General features: G+C 38.2%; 1 protein-coding gene across 3 annotated transcripts in view; it reads right to left on the bottom strand.

The window, feature by feature from the left end:
* The window catches only part of MIGA1 (mitoguardin 1), a 106890-nt gene that overhangs the window by 36206 nt on the left and 52659 nt on the right, over positions 1 to 18025 (bottom strand). For all 3 annotated transcript variants that reach the window (XM_040470703.1, XM_040470705.1, XM_040470704.1), the window contains one exon: positions 206 to 306. In XM_040470703.1, coding sequence (XP_040326637.1) covers positions 206 to 306 — 101 coding nt within the window. The remainder of the gene's footprint in view (positions 1 to 205; positions 307 to 18025) is intronic.

Raw genomic sequence — 18025 nt, 5'->3', positions numbered from 1 at the left:
TAAAATAAAATATATGTTTCCATGTTCACCTCTCTAAAATGACTATAAGCTCCCTTGCTAAACTATCATGTTCATTTTAGATTCATCTTTGTAGGCTGGTATCTACCACATAGTAGATGCTACATAAATGGCAACTGATATTCAGCACATGGCAAAACTGTACTCTCTAGGTGACAAAGAATGAGGAATTAATTCTCAGTCCTACCTCTGCTACTGAAGCAAAGGAATCAGTTGATGCGACGCTCAAGGTGTCTCGCAGACCAAATTCATCCACATTCCCCTTCACGGTGACATCTGTATCTTTATCTTAAAAGTAAAAGAAGAAAAGTGAAGAAATTGATATTCCTTCTCATTGACATTCTATACTATGCCTGTCTTTTCTTTCTCTCTTTCTTCCTCCCTCCCTTCCTTCCTTCCCTTCCTTCCTTCTTTCCATCTTTATTTAGGCTGAAACCTAAAAGAAAATAAATACAAACCAATGGTATATAATCTGATAAGATTCTCAAAGTGTATTCACTGTTTAAGTGATTCTGAAATGCTGCTGAGCAGAGGAGAAAGTGCTATAAAGCAGACATTTTTACTTTAAAAGGGAATTAATTAAACTTACTATCATTTAAAAAGATTTTGAATATGTAATATTTTAAACTGGTAAATAATAACTAGAGCTGGATTATCTATGACATGTTGTAAAATCAGCACATACCAAATAGCTTTTTTTTTCAGATAGCTGAAACAGAGCAAATTAGTTGCAAGTGGCCTTGACCAAGTTGTGAGAACTGGTAAGTTTATTCAAATTAAATGAATTATTAGCATGAAATGTTGTCTGGTCAGTTACTTGTGATAAACTGATCAATTAAAACAATTCATGAAGAACTTATTCTTCAGTCCTTAAGGCCTATGTCAAAGGCCAAAAACAATCAGGGCTGATGTTTACTCTGGATACTTGAAGGTCAAATACAACTGTCTCGATTATAAGGGCTGAAAAAATTTAAATACATTGGCGAATGGTTAATCTGGCCATGCCAAGACAGTCTACCTGTTAACACATGGGGCATTTGAATGTGGGTACCAATACCTTCACATACTATCATCAGGAATCTGTAATTTTCAAATAAATACTGTACTTGCTTACAGATGTGTCTATATTGTAGCAAACAACTGATATGCTTTAAAATTCATCACAAGTATGAAAAAGCAAAGAACAAAATATATACTGATTTTTCATATTGAGTCTCTATCTGCTAAATTTGTCAGAAACTTTATCTTCTTTAAAAAAGAACCAGAGGGGCGCCTGAGTGGCTCAGTTGGTTAAGCATCTGACTCTTGATTTCGGCTCAGGTCATGATCTCATAGTAAGATGAAGCCTTGTGTCAGGCTCTGAGCAGGGCACCAGACACTACTTGGGATTCTTTCTCTCCCTCTCCTTTTTTTTTTTAAGTTTATTTGTGAGAGAGAGTGTACAGCCATGTGCATGTGTGTGCAAGTGGGGGAGGGGCAGAGAGAGGGAGCGAGAGAATCCCAAGCAGGCTCTGCACCCCCTGTAAGTGAGGAGCCCCATGTGGGGCTCAAGGTCACCAACAGGCAGACCATGACCTGAGCTGAAATCAAGAGTTAGAGACCCAACCAACTGAGCCACCCAGGTGCCCCTCTCCCTCTACTTCTGCCCCTTCCCCAACTGTACTCTCTCTCTAAAAAAAAAAAAAAGGGAAGCAGGAATCTCTTTTTGGCTTTCATTCATCCAAATTTCTATTCCATCTTTTTTCCCAAACTAAATTCATTACCTTTACCAGAAATTTTCCAAGTCCTGTTTAAAACCCTCAAGTACCAGAAAACACAAACATTTGTGATTCTATACAGGAAGAGTAGTTTTGTTTTTTTTTAAAGGGAAACCATTAATTTATTTTCAACTCAGAAGGGTTGCAACCAATTTATATTCCAAACTCTAAACTACGCAGAAAAGCTAACAAGCCATACTTGGTACAAGGCTCATTCTTATTAGGTATCAAGAATAACCATACACAAAGCGTATTTTTCCCCTCCTTTATATTTAGTGGGCCCATATTTGACAATTTAACCATTTATATTCCAAGTTTAAATTATAATTGTTTTCAGATGAAGGTTACATCAATCATTTTAAAGTACCTAACTTCACAGCTTAAAATGCTTCCACTACTAAATGACTAATGGAACACAATCAGAGGTTAAACTATTCTATTTTCCAAATACATTCTTTTGGAAATTTAAATTTTTTCATTGAACTTGAGAACAAAACAACATAATTGGTTTTGCACTTATAAACAGCTATAAGACTGGTATTTTTGGACACTCAATTATCCAGAAAAATTCCCATTATTCTCTTTTTAATGCATATGTGATTTTAAAAACTACACACACAAATACAAACTTATTTGTACACACAAAACTGGCATTTACAACTTTCACACCTTTATCTATTTTGTTATTTTTCCATTGTTAGTATTAATTATGCAAAAAGAAACCACAGTACAGTTTTCATTATGCCAAACCACTTTTAAAGTGGGTTAAATTATAAGTCAATTAAGTTAAATGTTGGTTCCATATGACTTTTGCTATTTTCAGAGTCGAACAGACATTTATCTTATGTCACTTTACCTTTCAGACATACCCATGGGCTGTTAAAAGTCTGTTTTACATCACTCAACAGTAACCAGCCAGTACTTTACTCAAAAAAAAAAAAAAAAAAAAAAAAAAAAAAAAAAAAATCTAACAAAGAAAAATGGCTCAGAGGTACTGGAAAGATTTATTCATTAAATCTAATTTCGTAAATCACAGACCATACCTCTCATTTCAGTAATTGTTATATTTCCTGGAATGGCAGCTTAAATTATGAAGAGAAATAATACATCTGTTTTTTAGATAAGCCAATAAAAAACATGAATAAAGAATACTGAGTAATATCTCAAACTACTTGCTTTCATGAATCAAATGAAAATTTAAAATACTCTTTCACCTGAGTGTCTGACTCTTGATTTCAGCTCAGGTCATGATCTCACGGTTCAGTTCATGGGTTTGAGCCCTGCTATTAGTACAGAGCCTATTTGGGATTCTCTCTCTCCCTTTCTCTCTGCATTCTCTCCCTCTCTCAAAATAAACTTAAAATAAAGATAAAATACTCTTTCTAAAAAGTATAAATTCTTGATTGTAGTACTGAAAGACTGCGACAGCATGGAAAACTGAAAACCAAAGGTTTCATTTTAGTCAGTATTTTCAGAAACTTCTTACCAAATTTTTCTTAGCAGAAAACACACACACACACACACACACACACACACACACACAATCATTACACACTTACCAGAATGATATGAGTTGGAAAAAATGGCAATTTTTTGTTAAAGATGTATAGTATTGAAAACTCACATACCCGTGGTAGAAATGTCAATTAGTAGAACCACTTTGGAGAATTTGGTAGTATAATGAAAGTTCAAGACTGTATTTTCTGTGACAAGCAATTCTACCCTTAGGTGTTTTTTTACAGAAGTGCATGCTTATATGCATAAGAATATTCATAACAACATTGATTACAACAACTCCAAACTAGGAAAAAAAACCACAGCTGTTCTCCTACCATAGAATACACAAACTGGGATATATTCAAACAATGAAATAAGTATACAACAATGAAAGTGAATGAATTGCTGTTATATACAAGAATAAAGATAAACCTCACATGTTGAGTAAAGAATTATATGTGTGATTTCATTCACATAAAATTCAAAAACAAGCAAAACTAAACTACAGTGATCAGGACTACACTTAGTTGGTCAAATAAGAAAAGCCAGGAAGTAATTAGCATGAGCATCAGGACAATAGTTTTAGGAATGGGGAGAGGGGTGTTGATTAGGACCAGGTACAAGGAACCTTCTAGGGAGTTGGCAATGTTTTATTTTTTATCTTTATTTTTTCAAAGATTTTATTTTTTTTAAGTAACCTGTATACCCAACCTAAGGCTCAAACTCACAATCCCAAGATCAAGAGTCACATGCTCCACCAACTGAGCCAACCATACACCCCAGCAATGTTTTATTTTTTGATCTACATGATAGTTACACAAGAGAGTGAGGTAAATCACTGTTTTGTTTTGAATGCTTTCCTCTAAGGGTTTACATAGAAGGAGAGGAAACAATATATCTATGTATGTTGGCCCCAAATGGCTGACAGCAGAAAAGACAATGAAGTATTTCAACATTGGCAGTTAAGCTGTGAATTATTAAACGTGAATTTTATTCCCTGATAGGGGATGCTAAGTTCGAAAAGTCAAAAGATCTGATGAGTCTGTTAAGTATACTAGCAAATCAAAACAATCTATCTGCACCCCATAGTGGAATACCAGTAGTTGTGGGAGACTCTAATGCCATGCATATACCACTCACGACCTTCTTCCTCCTAGTTTACCCATCTTTCTTTGCTATTTAGTCATTGGTTTAGGATTTTAAGTGGGAATGTTTTGGTGGGGATAATCAACTATCTGCAGGAAGAAGACATGGAAACTAAGAGATGCTTACTATTTAATGACAATAAAAGTATGATGAAAGCAACATACATTTATTTCGCACTTACTACTTGCCAAAAACCAAGTTACATGCTTTACATACATTATCGCATAATTCTCACAATAATCCTTTGAGGTAGGTACTCTTCTTTTTTTTCATCATACATATGAAGAAGCTGAGGTACAGAAATGTTAAGTAATGGTCCATACTCACACAGTTAAGAAATGGAATGGCAGGATTCAAAAGAAGTCATCTGACACCAGATTCCATGCTATGAAACTATGGAGCTGTGGTGTCCAACATAGTAGCCATTAGCCATGTGTGTCTACTGAGCGCATGAAATGTGGCTAGTCAGAACTGAGATGTGCTGTAAGTGTAAAATACACAATGGATTTTGAAAACTTGGTACCAAAATATATAAGATCTTTTTAATATAAACTAGGTTTAAGAAAAATATATTACTAAAATTAATTTCACCTCTTTCATTTTACTTTTTCATGTACTTACTAGAAAATTTAAAGTTACATTTGTCACTTACATTATATTGCTATTGGACAGTACTATTCGGGCATTCCTTTCTCATATCTTATCTAGAGTGCAAAGAGTTTACAAGCTCTACAGGATTCAGACTCAACTCACATGTTTTGAGTGACTAAAAGTAGTACCCAAGCTATTCTGCTAAATGCTTTCAGAGACTATTGCATTTAATATGTGTAACTGTTAGACAGGAATAGCCTAATTATGTATAAGAATGCTTTATTGTAACTAGAACAACAAAAAAAAGCTATTCTCCAGTCAAAATCTTCAACGGCTCCTTGTCTGGTTTTCAAAGACTTCCATAATCTCTGTTCACCCTACCTATCTAATATTCCTTTCTATTAATTAATAAAAGACTACTCAACTTTATGCTGTACATGTTATATTATACTGTATATATTATCATACTAGAATTATATAACATATAGTCTATGCCATATAGTATACTTTATCATATACTATATATACATTCCTACATATTATACTAAACCATTATACTTACACTATATTATATACTGTATTATTAACTATACACCCACTTGCCATATTAATGCAATGGGTAAAAGCTTGAGATTTCGAGTCAGCCAGTTAACATAGCATCTGGATCCCAGTTCTGATCCCAGCTTTGCTACTTGTTATCAAGGTAAACTAGGAATAACAATATTGATTTCACAGAATTGTCATAAGGATTAAGTGAGAGATTTATGGAGGCATACTTCTTTGTACATAGTAAGTGCTAAATAATTTTTCACTGCTATTACTATTGCCACATATATTCTTTATCAAGCCTTTAGTTCCTCCTGCATCTTCTCCAACACACAAATTTTTCCTTCTGCTCTCTTGCCCCATGCTACCCAGAACACATGTGGTTTTACAATGCAACTCAAGTACTACCACCTGTAAGTATCCTCCAAAAATTATCTATGGGGCGCCTGGGTGGCGCAGTCGGTTAAGCGTCCGACTTCAGCCAGGTCACGATCTTGCGGTCCGTGAGTTCCAGCCCCGCGTCAGGCTCTGGGCTGATGGCTCAGAGCCTGGAGCCTGTTTCCAATTCTGTGTCTCCCTCTCTCTCTGCCCCTCCCCCGTTCATGCTCTGTCTCTCTCTGTCGCAAAAATAAATAAACGTTGAAAAAAAAAAAATCAAAAATTATCTAATTTTTTGCTTCTATATAAGGCAGTACAGCAAAAGTGTGGGCTCTGGAGCCAGACTGCTTGAATTCAAATTCTGACTCTGCTACTTAGCTGGATAACAATCTTAAGTAAATTTATTTTCTCCATTCCTCAGTGTTCTCACTTGAAAAATGGGAGTAAAATCTACCTCATAGATTTGTGTAAGGATTAAATGAGTTAATACATGTAAAGTAAGTGTTCAACAATTGTTACCTATTCATAATATTATGTAAAAAAAAAAGTATGTACAATTCAATACACTATCTGAATTTTTATTTAACTATTACTATTGCCTGAATGTAACAATCATTCATGGACTTTCTCATCTTTTTTTTTTCCTTTCATTTTTTTTCCTGGTAGTTCCTATAGTTCTTAATAGAGCATTGAACACACTGTAAACACTTCAATATTTGTTGATATAAACTAAATAAAACTTGTTACACCAAGTGACCATAACCAAGACATGAAAATCCCTATTTTTAAAAGGCCTCTCATATATTTCATCTGGATCATTTTACCTGTTACATTACCTTTACATGTTTTCAGAGGCCTGTTAAAATTCTTATTTTTCCAATACGTGGCTCTAAATTAATTAAATTTATGATACTTTCTTATAAACTTAAAATATGCAGCTTATGCCCCATAATGCCTAATCTTTAACCTTAGATGTGCCTAAAAGAATGCTTTCCAGGGGCATCTGGGTGGCTCAGTCAATTAAGAGTACAGCTCTTGGTTTCAGCTCTCAGTCATGATTTCACAGTTCATGAGCTCGAGCCCCGCATCGGGCTATGTGCTGACAGTGCTGACCTTGCTTGGGATTCTCTCTCCCTCATTCTCTGCCCCTCTCCTGCACTCTCTAAACAAACAAACAAATAAACAAACTTTTTTAAAAAGAACGCTTTCCATATAATTGGGGGACTAAATATAAAAAATATATGCCAAAAAAAAAAAATGCCGAATGTTACCACACTGGCTCTCAAGAGAGTAGTTCTTTTTCTTCCTCTCTTTTATTTTTCTAATAGGCTCTATGCCCAAAATGGGGCTTAAACTCACAACGCAAGAAAGAGTTGCATGCTTTACCTACTGAGCCAGCCAGGTGCCCCTTTTCTTAACCTTTTTAAATAGTAAACCTAAAACTTTTATTATAATTTAATTTAATTTAGTTCAATTTAATTTGAAGTAGGCTCTATGCCCAATGTGGGACTTGAACTCATGAGCCTGAGATTAAGAGTAGCATGCTCTAGGGGAGTCTGGGTGGCTCATTCAGTTAAGCATTTGACTCCTGATTTCGGATCAGATCATGATCTCACGGTTCATGAGTTCGAGCCTCACTTTGGGCTCCATGTTGACAAGTGCAGAACAGCTTGGGATTCTCTCTCTCTCCCTCTCTGTCTGTCTCTACCCCGCACTCTCTCTCTCTCTCTCTCAAAAAATAAACTTAAAAAAAAGAAAAGAATAGCATGCTCTACTAACTGAGCCAGCCTGGCGCCCCAAGTCTAAAACTTTTTAAGACATTGCTCTTTACCTATCTCAATCACCCAGAACTTTTTTTTTTCCCCCAGAACTTTTTAAAACATTCATGCATAGACATAAACTATGTTCTTCTTTGGAAGGATAATAAAGGTATGATGTTTACTTTTAACACAACAGTCATACATTTTAGGCCAAAAATCTGACTGGATTCAAGCCTTGCTCCTTCTTTCACAATCTCATAATTCACGTATTTTTTTTTTCAAAGCAGAGTTTGCTTGAAAGTTAAAAAAACAAAAACAAAGAGAAAACACAAAGAGACACTTCAACCTTGGAACTTGAACTTCAGGCCTGTATCTACTTCTCTAAACCAATCCAAATGGGTTTTCTACAGGTCTCACTTTTGCCATCCTTAGACACATTCTATTTTCTGTCGCTTAGAAGCCATCACGTCTATTTTAACCTCAGCAGATCCTAGTGGAGATTCCAAAGATGCCACTCTTCTTTTAAAGTCCACTGTGGATTTTGTAACACCAGTAAGAAGAGGAAGGCTGCCAAATGTCTAATGTCATCTGACTTCTATGTCAGCAGCTATTCTCCAGATGATTTTTAGCAACCTAAATATGATTTGGAACCTTGTCTTTTCTGTGGTTTTACTGAAAGTGGAAAAGCTCCTGCTGCTGACAAGCTATTTTCCAGTCTGCTATAATCTGTTAAAATAATTAAGAAATCTAGAAGACTCCTGCTGCTCTTTGTCCATCTTACATGGCTACCTGCCCCATCTAGTCTACAGTCCTCTGCTCTACCAGCTGAGCTACTGAAGGGTGCAGCTACCTGCCCCATCTATACTGCAAACAGTTTTTTATTTTGGTTTGTTTTAAAATGCTATAGTATGAGACAGAAAAAAGTCGAATACAAAAATTTGAACCATCATAATTTCAGAAAGTAAAAGAACTAAGAGATATTTTCTTGATTTTTCCCTCAATGTACCTTAATAGTGACGAGTTACAATGAAACAAGAGAAAAAACTGATCAGTTCTTGATGTGTTATGATTTACGCAGTTTTAACTATGCGAAATACATACATGTACAAAAACAGCCTGATACCATTGATCTACCCAAAAGATATTTCTGTAACAGTTGTCTCTGGCTTTCTCTATTTATCAAAACGTTTTATATGGCATGTCTGCCCAATATAGCAACAGTGATTCCTAACTGGGAAATACAGCTGCCAATGCAAAACAAGTAATAGAAGGAAAAGAGAAAGGAGTAACAGCACTTTTTATCTTTTTTTTTTTTTTTTTTTTAAGAAGAAAGAAATGACTGGATAACCCAAAGTGAAACAAAAAGTAATTAAGGTTAGGTCTGCAGTTCGAGAGACTTTAACAGGGTCACTAGCAAGAATTGGTTACTCTGTACACCACACAAAGGCCACTGACCAGTCAGCCCATATCCTGGGCCTGCATCTTCTAGGAGGAAGGTGAACCTTTTTCTTATCTCAAAAGTGCCCTTTCCAAAGGGCTACATGGACCTTTTTCTTAATCACACAAAGGTCTCCAGTTAGTGAACTGTTAGACTTAGAAATCCAAGCTGATAAGATGTAACTTGAATACAAAAGAGGCAAAGGCAAGTAGCAGGTTATTTCTCTTGTTTCTGGCACCCAAAGATTTTCATTACACTGCTTTAATCTCTGAGCCGATTTTGACTTACATATATAATACCAGTTTGTAGTATTATTAAACACTTTGAAATTAAGATTGTGAGCCTTGGGGCGCCTGGGTGGCGCAGTTGGTTAAGCGTCTGACTTCAGCCATGTCACGATCTCGTGGTCCTTGAGTTCGAGCCCCGCGTCAGGCTCTGGGCTGATGGCTCAGAGCCTGGAGCCTGTTTCCGATTCTGTGTCTCCCTCTCTCTCTGCCCCTCCCCCGTTCATGCTCTGTCTCTCTCTGTCCCAAAAATAAAAAAACCTTGGGAAAAAAAAAAAAAAAAAAAGATTGTGAGCCTTAATACATAGGAGGAAATTACTAAGCCCAATTTCTTATATGTTCTGCAATTTGTACTCTCTATATTTAGAAGCCTGATTATACAAATTAAGCTTGTAATTCATGTCACTCCCTAAAAATAAACCCTCAGGGAGTTTATCCTCTGACCACAGTGATTCTGCAGAAGAGGAAAAGGACAAGGTCTTAGAGCATCAATTCTGTGTTGTCTGACATTTGACTCAAGATGATAGGTTGAGGTATTTCCTCTTGCTGCCAAGCTCTTTCAATATTGCTAAATGTTCTATCTGGCTGCTTATCAAAAAAGAAGAATAACATCTCTCTAGTGGTCAGGAGGTCCCACTTTATTCTCTGCCAGGGAATTTGTGCAGACAGTACTAAGCAGGAAAAACCTCTAATTTTCCCTTACAGGATATGTCACTCTCTCAATGAAATCCTCAGCATAAGAGAGCAGAAAGATGGATAAAATATTTAAATTTTACTACTCAACACTTCCACAATCTCCTCCAAACACATAAATTTGATTATGACTTCTTATAATTCTCAGTGGCTCCCTTTTGCCTAAAAGTACAAAACAAGAACTTTCACGATTTATCTCCTGCCCACCTGTCTTGATTCACTTCTCACCACTCCCCTACATATGTTGTATTTCCAAGACATAACAGGCTCCAGTCTACACCTTGATCCATGTTGTTTGCTCCGCCTGAAGTGCCCCTTTCTCAATTATCTTCCTGATGGATCACCTTTCTTCAAGTGTCACGCATATGAAGCCTTCCTTGAGCCCCCGATGAATAATTTAGGCTTTTCTTTAGTGTTTCTATAGCACTTTCTAAACACATTATTATACCACTCACTCCACTGTGCTATGTAATTTTTATTTTTTTAATTATTTTTTTTAATGTTTATTTTTTTTATTTTTATTTTTTTTCAACGTTTATTTATTTTTGGGACAGAGAGAGACAGAGCATGAACGGGGGAGGGGCAGAGAGAGAGGGAGACACAGAATCGGAAACAGGCTCCAGGCTCTGAGCCATCAGCCCAGAGCCTGATGCGGGGCTCGAACTCACGGACCGCGAGATCGTGACCTGGCCGAAGTCGGACGCTTAACCGACTGCGCCACCCAGGCGCCCCTAATGTTTATTTATTTTTGAGAGACAGAGACAGAGACAGAACATGAGCGGGGCAGGGAAGGGGTGCAGAATCTGAAGCAGGCTCCAGGCTCTGAGCCGCCAGCAGAGTCCAACGCGGGGCTTGAACCCACGAAACGAGAGATACGTTACCTGAGCTGAAGTCGGACGCTTAACTGAGTGGGTCACCCAGGCACCCCTGTGCTATGTAAGTTTTAATGCCTACCTAGCTGCAAAACTAGTCTCTGTGTTGCCGAAAAACAAGGATGAAATGTCCTTCATCCTAGTCTTTCCAATGCCTTATAACATGTCTGACATATATTAGGCGATCAAATGTTTGCTAAATAAATATTAGAGACCTAAGATTTTATGAGTTCATTCTGTTCAAAAAATAGATTATAATGAGGACTAAACATGTATCTGAAATATGCAAAGCAATACTGTAAAACTATAAAAATTCTTGGTTTGTTTTTAAGGGCTAAATTTGTTCCTACACATCAGTATGAAAGAATCTCAAAGTCCTCTGCTCAGCCAAAAAAACAGTATTTATCAAACTTGTGGCTTCAGAGTTGCCTGCTAATACAGCTGTTGCAAATACATACCACTCTTTATAGAAAATGTAAGCAAACAAACTATGAAGCCCAATTAATTTTAAGAGAAATCTAATTAAAGTGTAGATTAACAAGCTTGAACTTAATTTCTGTAAACCACATCAACTAAATCATGTCCCCAAGAAACTGTAAGCAAGCTTCATTTGTTGTTAATCAATTTATTTTTACACTGGTATTAAATTCAGCAATTTAGTACGGCCCCAATAGCCTAACCAAAGTAATCTTAATCTTGAATGTACCATTACTGAAATACACTACCAAACCATGTAATGATGCATACCCCGCATGATATGATGATAAAATGATAACAGAAATCTCCCAAAGTATAAATCATTCCGAGGTGTTAGGTTTTAATCCCATATTCTCCCAACTTCTCACTAGTTGCTGGAACCAACCAAAGTCTAATCTTTCCCAAAATAATTCAGATAATAACACAAATTTCTGTTAATATGAAAGATAAATATACTCTAACTGTACAATATCTGATATGTACAAAGATTATGTATGTAGCACAGATGTGTATTTTGAATCAAAATACTACAACAAATATTTGTGAATCTATCATCCATTTATAGCCATTCTTCAAAGTTTACAAAATTATTTCCTTAAAAGGAAAAATAATACAGTCATGCAGTACTGTATATATCTTCTTACCTGTATTCATGATACAAATATGGGTTTCCAAATGAATTTAAAAGATGTTCAGATATTTTAGCAAAAAAAACAACAGCAGATAACTAAAGATAAACACATGTCCAAAACCAGATCTGTTTACTTTCAACTTCTTATCTTAGACTCTTAAACAGGTTGAGGGCACTTCAGTTGGGAAGTACAGAAAAGAATGGAGGTGGGAAGGAAAGTTAAAAGAAGAATCTCGTGCTTTGTGGAAGGAGTTTATTAGACTCTGAGTCTTATAGAGTAGCTCAGTCTTGAGGTATATACTAACCTATATTGCTTTCTAATTGCTTCATAAGAATAAGTCTTAACTGGACAATCATACCACAGGCATCCTGAAGACTGGGACTTGAGCCCTTACTTATCTATCTAATCACATATAAGGCAAAAAGTAAAGTTAAATAAATAGTACCAAGTTGTTTTTTTTTTTTTTTAATTTAAGTTTATTTATTTATTTTGAGACAGAGAGAGCAGGAGAGGGGCAGAGAGAGAGGGAGAGAGAATCCCAAGTAGGCTCCGTGTTGTCAGCGCAGAGCCCAACACGGGGCTTGAACTCATAAACTGTGAGATCATAACCTGAGCTGAAACCAAAGGTTGGACGCTTAACCAACTGAGCCACCCAGGCAGCCCCTGTACCAAGCTGATTTTTAAGCAATCATTTGCCTTCAGGTCTTCATGAGTCCCTGCCATCAACACTCCTGTACTTCATCAGAAGGCTACAGCAACAGGGTAGAGACTGCTACACAGTCCTTGATTCTGTGTGGTGGGACAGCTAACTTGTAGTCCTTTCTACATAGCTCTCTTCAGAGGTAAAAAGAACCATAAGAATCTACCTAAAGCAGTAGATGTGGGGGGTGGGGAGTGGAGGAGGGCAGAGGAAGAACAAAAGAAAAGAAAGCATAAGTGTTGAAAAGAAAGAAAAATAAAAAACATGTTATCATCCACAGGTATATGTTCTAGATAAAAATTCCAAAAGAACCTATAACAAGTTACTGGAGGCAGAAATAATAATTGCTGAGAATATTCAAATACAAGTTATCAGTAACATCTTATTTATTTTTTAATGTTTATTATTATTTTTGAGAGAGACAGAGCACGAGCAGGAGAGGGGCAGAGAGAGAGGGAGACACAGAATCTGAAGGAGGCTCCAGGCTCTGAACCGTCAGCACAGAACCTGACATGGGGCTTGAACCCACAAACTGTGAGATCATGACCTGAGCCAAAGTCGGACGCTTAACCGATTGAGCCACCCAGGTGCCCCTTTCGGTAACATTTTAGATATTGACAATAAAAAATCAGAAAATGTAAATTTTAAAAATGTACTATGTACAAGGACAACTAAACTGTAAGGGCCCTAGGAATAAAAATATGTAAGACCTTTATGAAGGAAAATATAAAAAGTTATGAAAGACATAAAAGACTTAAATAAATGAAAAACCATACCATGTTTCTAGATGGAGACATTAACTTATGAAAACTAAATTCTCCCACAAGCTGACCTATAAATGCAAGGCAATAACCAAAATCCCAAGAGATGTTTTCATGAAACTTAAGGTTTTCATGAAACTTACAAGGTGTCCTAAACTTCACATGGAAAAGCAAAGGGCTAAGAGTAGCAAAGGCAATTCTTAAAAAAGAACACAGTGAATGGACTCATGTTGCCAGGTGTCAAGGCTCATAATAAAACTATATAAAGCTACAGTAATGAAGACACCGTGAAACCAATGCAGGAACAAACAGACTAGCAACAGGGTCCACAAATGACATACATGTAAGACAACCTGACACATGAGAGGGACATTTCAAATCAGTGAGAAAAGCTCTGGAAAACAGTATGGAGGTTCCTCAAAAAGTTAAAAATAGAATACCCTACCCAGCAATTACACTACTAAGTATTTATCCAAGGGATACAGGTGTGCTGTTTCAAAGGGACACACACTCCCCAATGTTTATAGCAGCTCTATTGACAACAGCCAAAGTATGGAAAGAGCCCAAATGTCCACCAACGGATGAATGGATAAAGAAGATGTGGTGTGTGTGTGTGTATATATATATATATATATATATATATATATATATATACACACATATATATACACACATATATATACACACACACATATATACACATCATATGTATATATATGTAGTGTATATATGTATACATATATACACACACACACACACATATAAAACGGAGAATTACTCGGCAATCAAAAAGCATGAAATCTTGCCATTTGCAACAACAAGAATGGAACTAGAAGGTATTATGCTAAACGAAATAAGTCAGAGAAAGACAAATATCATATGACTTCACTCATATGAGGAATTTAAGATACAAAAGAGATGAACATAAGGGAAAGGAAGCAAAAAAGAATATAAAAACAAGGAGGAGGACAAAACATAAGAGACTCAAATACAGAGAACAAACTGAGGGTTGCTGAAGGGGCTGTGGGTGGGGGAATGGGCTAAATAGGTAAGGGGCATTAAGGAAGACACTTGGGATGAGCACTGGGTGTTATACATAGGGGATGAATCACTGGAATCTACTCCTGAAATCATTATTGCACTATATACTAACTTGGATGTAAATTAAAAAATAATAAAATTTTAAAAAAACAGTGAGAAAAGGATATATTATTCATTGATTGGTGCTGAGGCAACTAGTTATCCAAATGTTAAAAAAAAAAAGTAATAACATAGATTTAAATTGGGGTACCTGGATGACTCTGTCAGTTGAGCCTCTGACTTCAGCTCTGGTAATAATCTCAGGGTTTGTGAGTTCAAGCCCTGCATTGGGCTCTCTGCTGCCAGCAGAGCCCTCTTCTGATCCTCTGTTCCCCTCTCTCTGCCCCTCTCCCAGTCATGTGCTCTAGCTCTCTTTCTCTCCCTCTATCAAAAATAAATATTTTTTAAAAAATCAGCTCCTAGGGGCGCCTGGGTGGCGCAGTCGGTTGGGCGTCCGACTTCAGCCAGGTCACGATCTTGCGGTCCGTGAGTTCGAGCCCCGCGTCACGCTCTGGGCTGATGGCTCAGAGCCTGGAGCCTGTTTCCGATTCTGTGTCTCCCTCTCTCTCTGCCCCTCCCCCGTTCATGCTCTGTCTCTCTCTGTCCCAGGGATAGATAAACGTTGAAAAAAAATTTTTTTTTGAAAAAAAAAAAATCAGCTCCTAGCAGATTAAACACCTAAATATAAAAAGCCAAGCTTCAGAGAACCTCTGGAGAAGACTGTAGAATAGATCCTAGGCTCACTTCCTCCCACAAATATACCTAGATAACACCCACATCAATGTAAGTAACCCAGAAAATGACCACACACTAGCAGAACAGACTCTCCATAGCTAAATGTAGAGAAAAGGCCACTCCAAAGACAGGAGTCGGGCAGAGACATGGTCAGGAGCCAAACGGACCCAAAAATCGTATGTGGGAGGACACAGCAGGTGCAAATAGGGGAGAGGAGCAGACCCCCACCCCAGGTACCTCAGGCACTGGAAAGATGAATCTCCAACACGTTTGGCTTTGAAAACCAGAGGGACCTAACTTCATGAGTTCTTACAATCAGTGGGGCTCCACACCTGGAACTGGAGCATAGGAAACTGAGTCTCCACTCTTACAGAGTCCACAAAAAATAGTCCTGATGAGATACAGCATAGAAGCAGCAATGTGGGGGGGAAAAAAAGCCACAGCAATGTGAAAAACACCTGGGGTGTAGAGGTGGTTTTTGTTTTGTTTTGTTTTGTTTTTTACTAATTTGAGGGCATGTGCTGGAGAGGCAGGAATCTTTGGGAGACTTCTCCAAGAATAAAGAGTTGGCAGGTATCATTTCCCTCCCCTGCCCCACAGCCTAGATACAAGGATGCTGTGCCTAACACAGCCTGAACACGCTCTACCTAGCTTGCTAACAGTGTGACCCGGCCAACACTCATCTGCGGATCCACCCCTCCAGTGCTGCTAGCCCGAACAGTTTTCTCTGCACCTCCAGGTTCCCTACCAAGCAGACCTGCACAAACCTTGCTAACACCCCATCCCCACCCCTGCATTCTCCTGCGGACCTACCCCCTATAATGGCCCTTGGCCAGAGTCTATCCGAAGTGGTGCCAAAAGCCTGCCAGTGTGCAAGCAGCCCAGAAAGGGGCCAGCACACTCCTGCCTTGGAAGAGGACAAGATAACAACACACACCACTCTAACTGCTATCCCAACTGGGGACAGACACAGGGTCTGACCGCAGGTCCCACCTAACAACAAAAGCTTTTCAGCACACAACACAGGGAAAGCACCCTGCAATTTGGTGCTACTGCATCTCTGGCAAAAACCTGGTCTGACCCAACTCAAGCGCAAAATGGCCACAGACTGGCCCACTAGCAACACAGGAACCAAGCCCTGCCTATGACAGGTAAAGAGAGTCACTTCAGACAACTGGACTGAAGGCAAAAGTGGCCTAGGCACAATAGCAGGGTACATGAAACACACATAAGAGACACCACTGAAGCACCAGGCTCTGGTGAACAGGAGACATTGCACTGCAGGGCATTACAGGGCATCTTCATGAAGCCACTACTTTTAACAGTAGGAAACAAAGCTGACTTTCTTAACACATAGAGACAGACACAGAGAGTTAGACAAAATGAGGAGACAGAGGAATATGTCCCAAATGAAAGAAAAGGACAAAGTCACAGCAAATGAGTTAAATGAAACAGAGATAAGTAATATACCTGATAGAGAATTTAAAGTAATGGTCATAAAGATATTCATTGGACTTGAGAAAGAGTGGAGGACCTCATTGAGACCCTAAACAAAGAAAAAGAAAACATTAAAAAAAAAAACCAAAGATGAAGAACTCAATAACTGAAATTAAAAATATACTACATGGGGGGGCTCCTGAGGAGCTCAGTTGATTGCGCATCTAACTTTGGCTCAGGTCATGATCTCACAGTCCTTGGGTTCAAGCCCCGCATCAGGCTCTGCGCTGACAGCTCAGAGCCTGGAGCCTGCTTCAGATTCTGTCTCCCTGTCTCTCTGCCCCTCCCCCACTTGCACTCTGTTTCTCTCTCAAAAATAAAAACATAAAAAAAAATTTTTTAAATATACTGCATGGAATAAAGAATAGACTACAGGAAGCAGAAGAATGGATCAGCAACCTGGAAGATAGAAGAATGGAAAACCATCAAACTGAACAAAAGAGAGAAAAAAACAATAAAAAAATGAAACTAAGGGAACTAAGAGACATCATCAAATGTAATAATATCTGCATTATAGGGATCCCAGAAGGAGAAGAGAGCAAAAAAGGGGAGAGAAAATTTATCTGAAGAAATAATAGCTGAAAACTTCTGGAATCTGGAGAAGGAAGCAGACATCCAGATCCAAGAGGCAGAGGCCCACACCAAGACACATGGTAATTAAAATGGCAAAAGGTAGAGATAAAGAGAGAATTTTTTTTTTAAATTTTTTTTTTCAACGTTTATTTATTTTTGGGACAGAGAGAGACAGAGCATGAGCGGGGGAGGGGCAGAGAGAGAGGGAGACACAGAATCGGAAACAGGCTCCAGGCTCTGAGCCATCAGCCCAGAGCCTGACGCGGGGCTCGAACTCACGGACCGCAAGATCGTGACCTGGCTAAAGTCGGACGCTTAACCAACTGCGCCACCCAGGCGCCCAACAGAGAATTTTTAAAGTAGCAAGATAGGGGCGCCTGGGTGGCTCAGTCGGTTGAGCATCCGGCTTCAGCTCAGGTCATGATCTCGCGGTTTGTGACTTCGAGCCCCGCGTCGGGCTCTGTGCTGACAGCTCGGAGCCTGGAGCCTGTTTCGGATTCTGTGTCTCCCTCTTTCTCTGCTCCTCCCCTGCTCGTGCTCTGTCTCTCTCTCTCTCTCTCTCTCTCTCTCTCTCTCTCTCTCTCTCTCTC

This window comes from Herpailurus yagouaroundi, unplaced genomic scaffold (assembly GCF_014898765.1).
Source record: "Herpailurus yagouaroundi ecotype Mexico unplaced genomic scaffold, PumYag 77, whole genome shotgun sequence".
Taxonomy (NCBI): Eukaryota; Metazoa; Chordata; class Mammalia; order Carnivora; family Felidae; genus Herpailurus; species Herpailurus yagouaroundi.
Note: the sequence above shows the minus strand (reverse complement) of the source record. Positions and strands in the feature narration are given on the sequence as shown.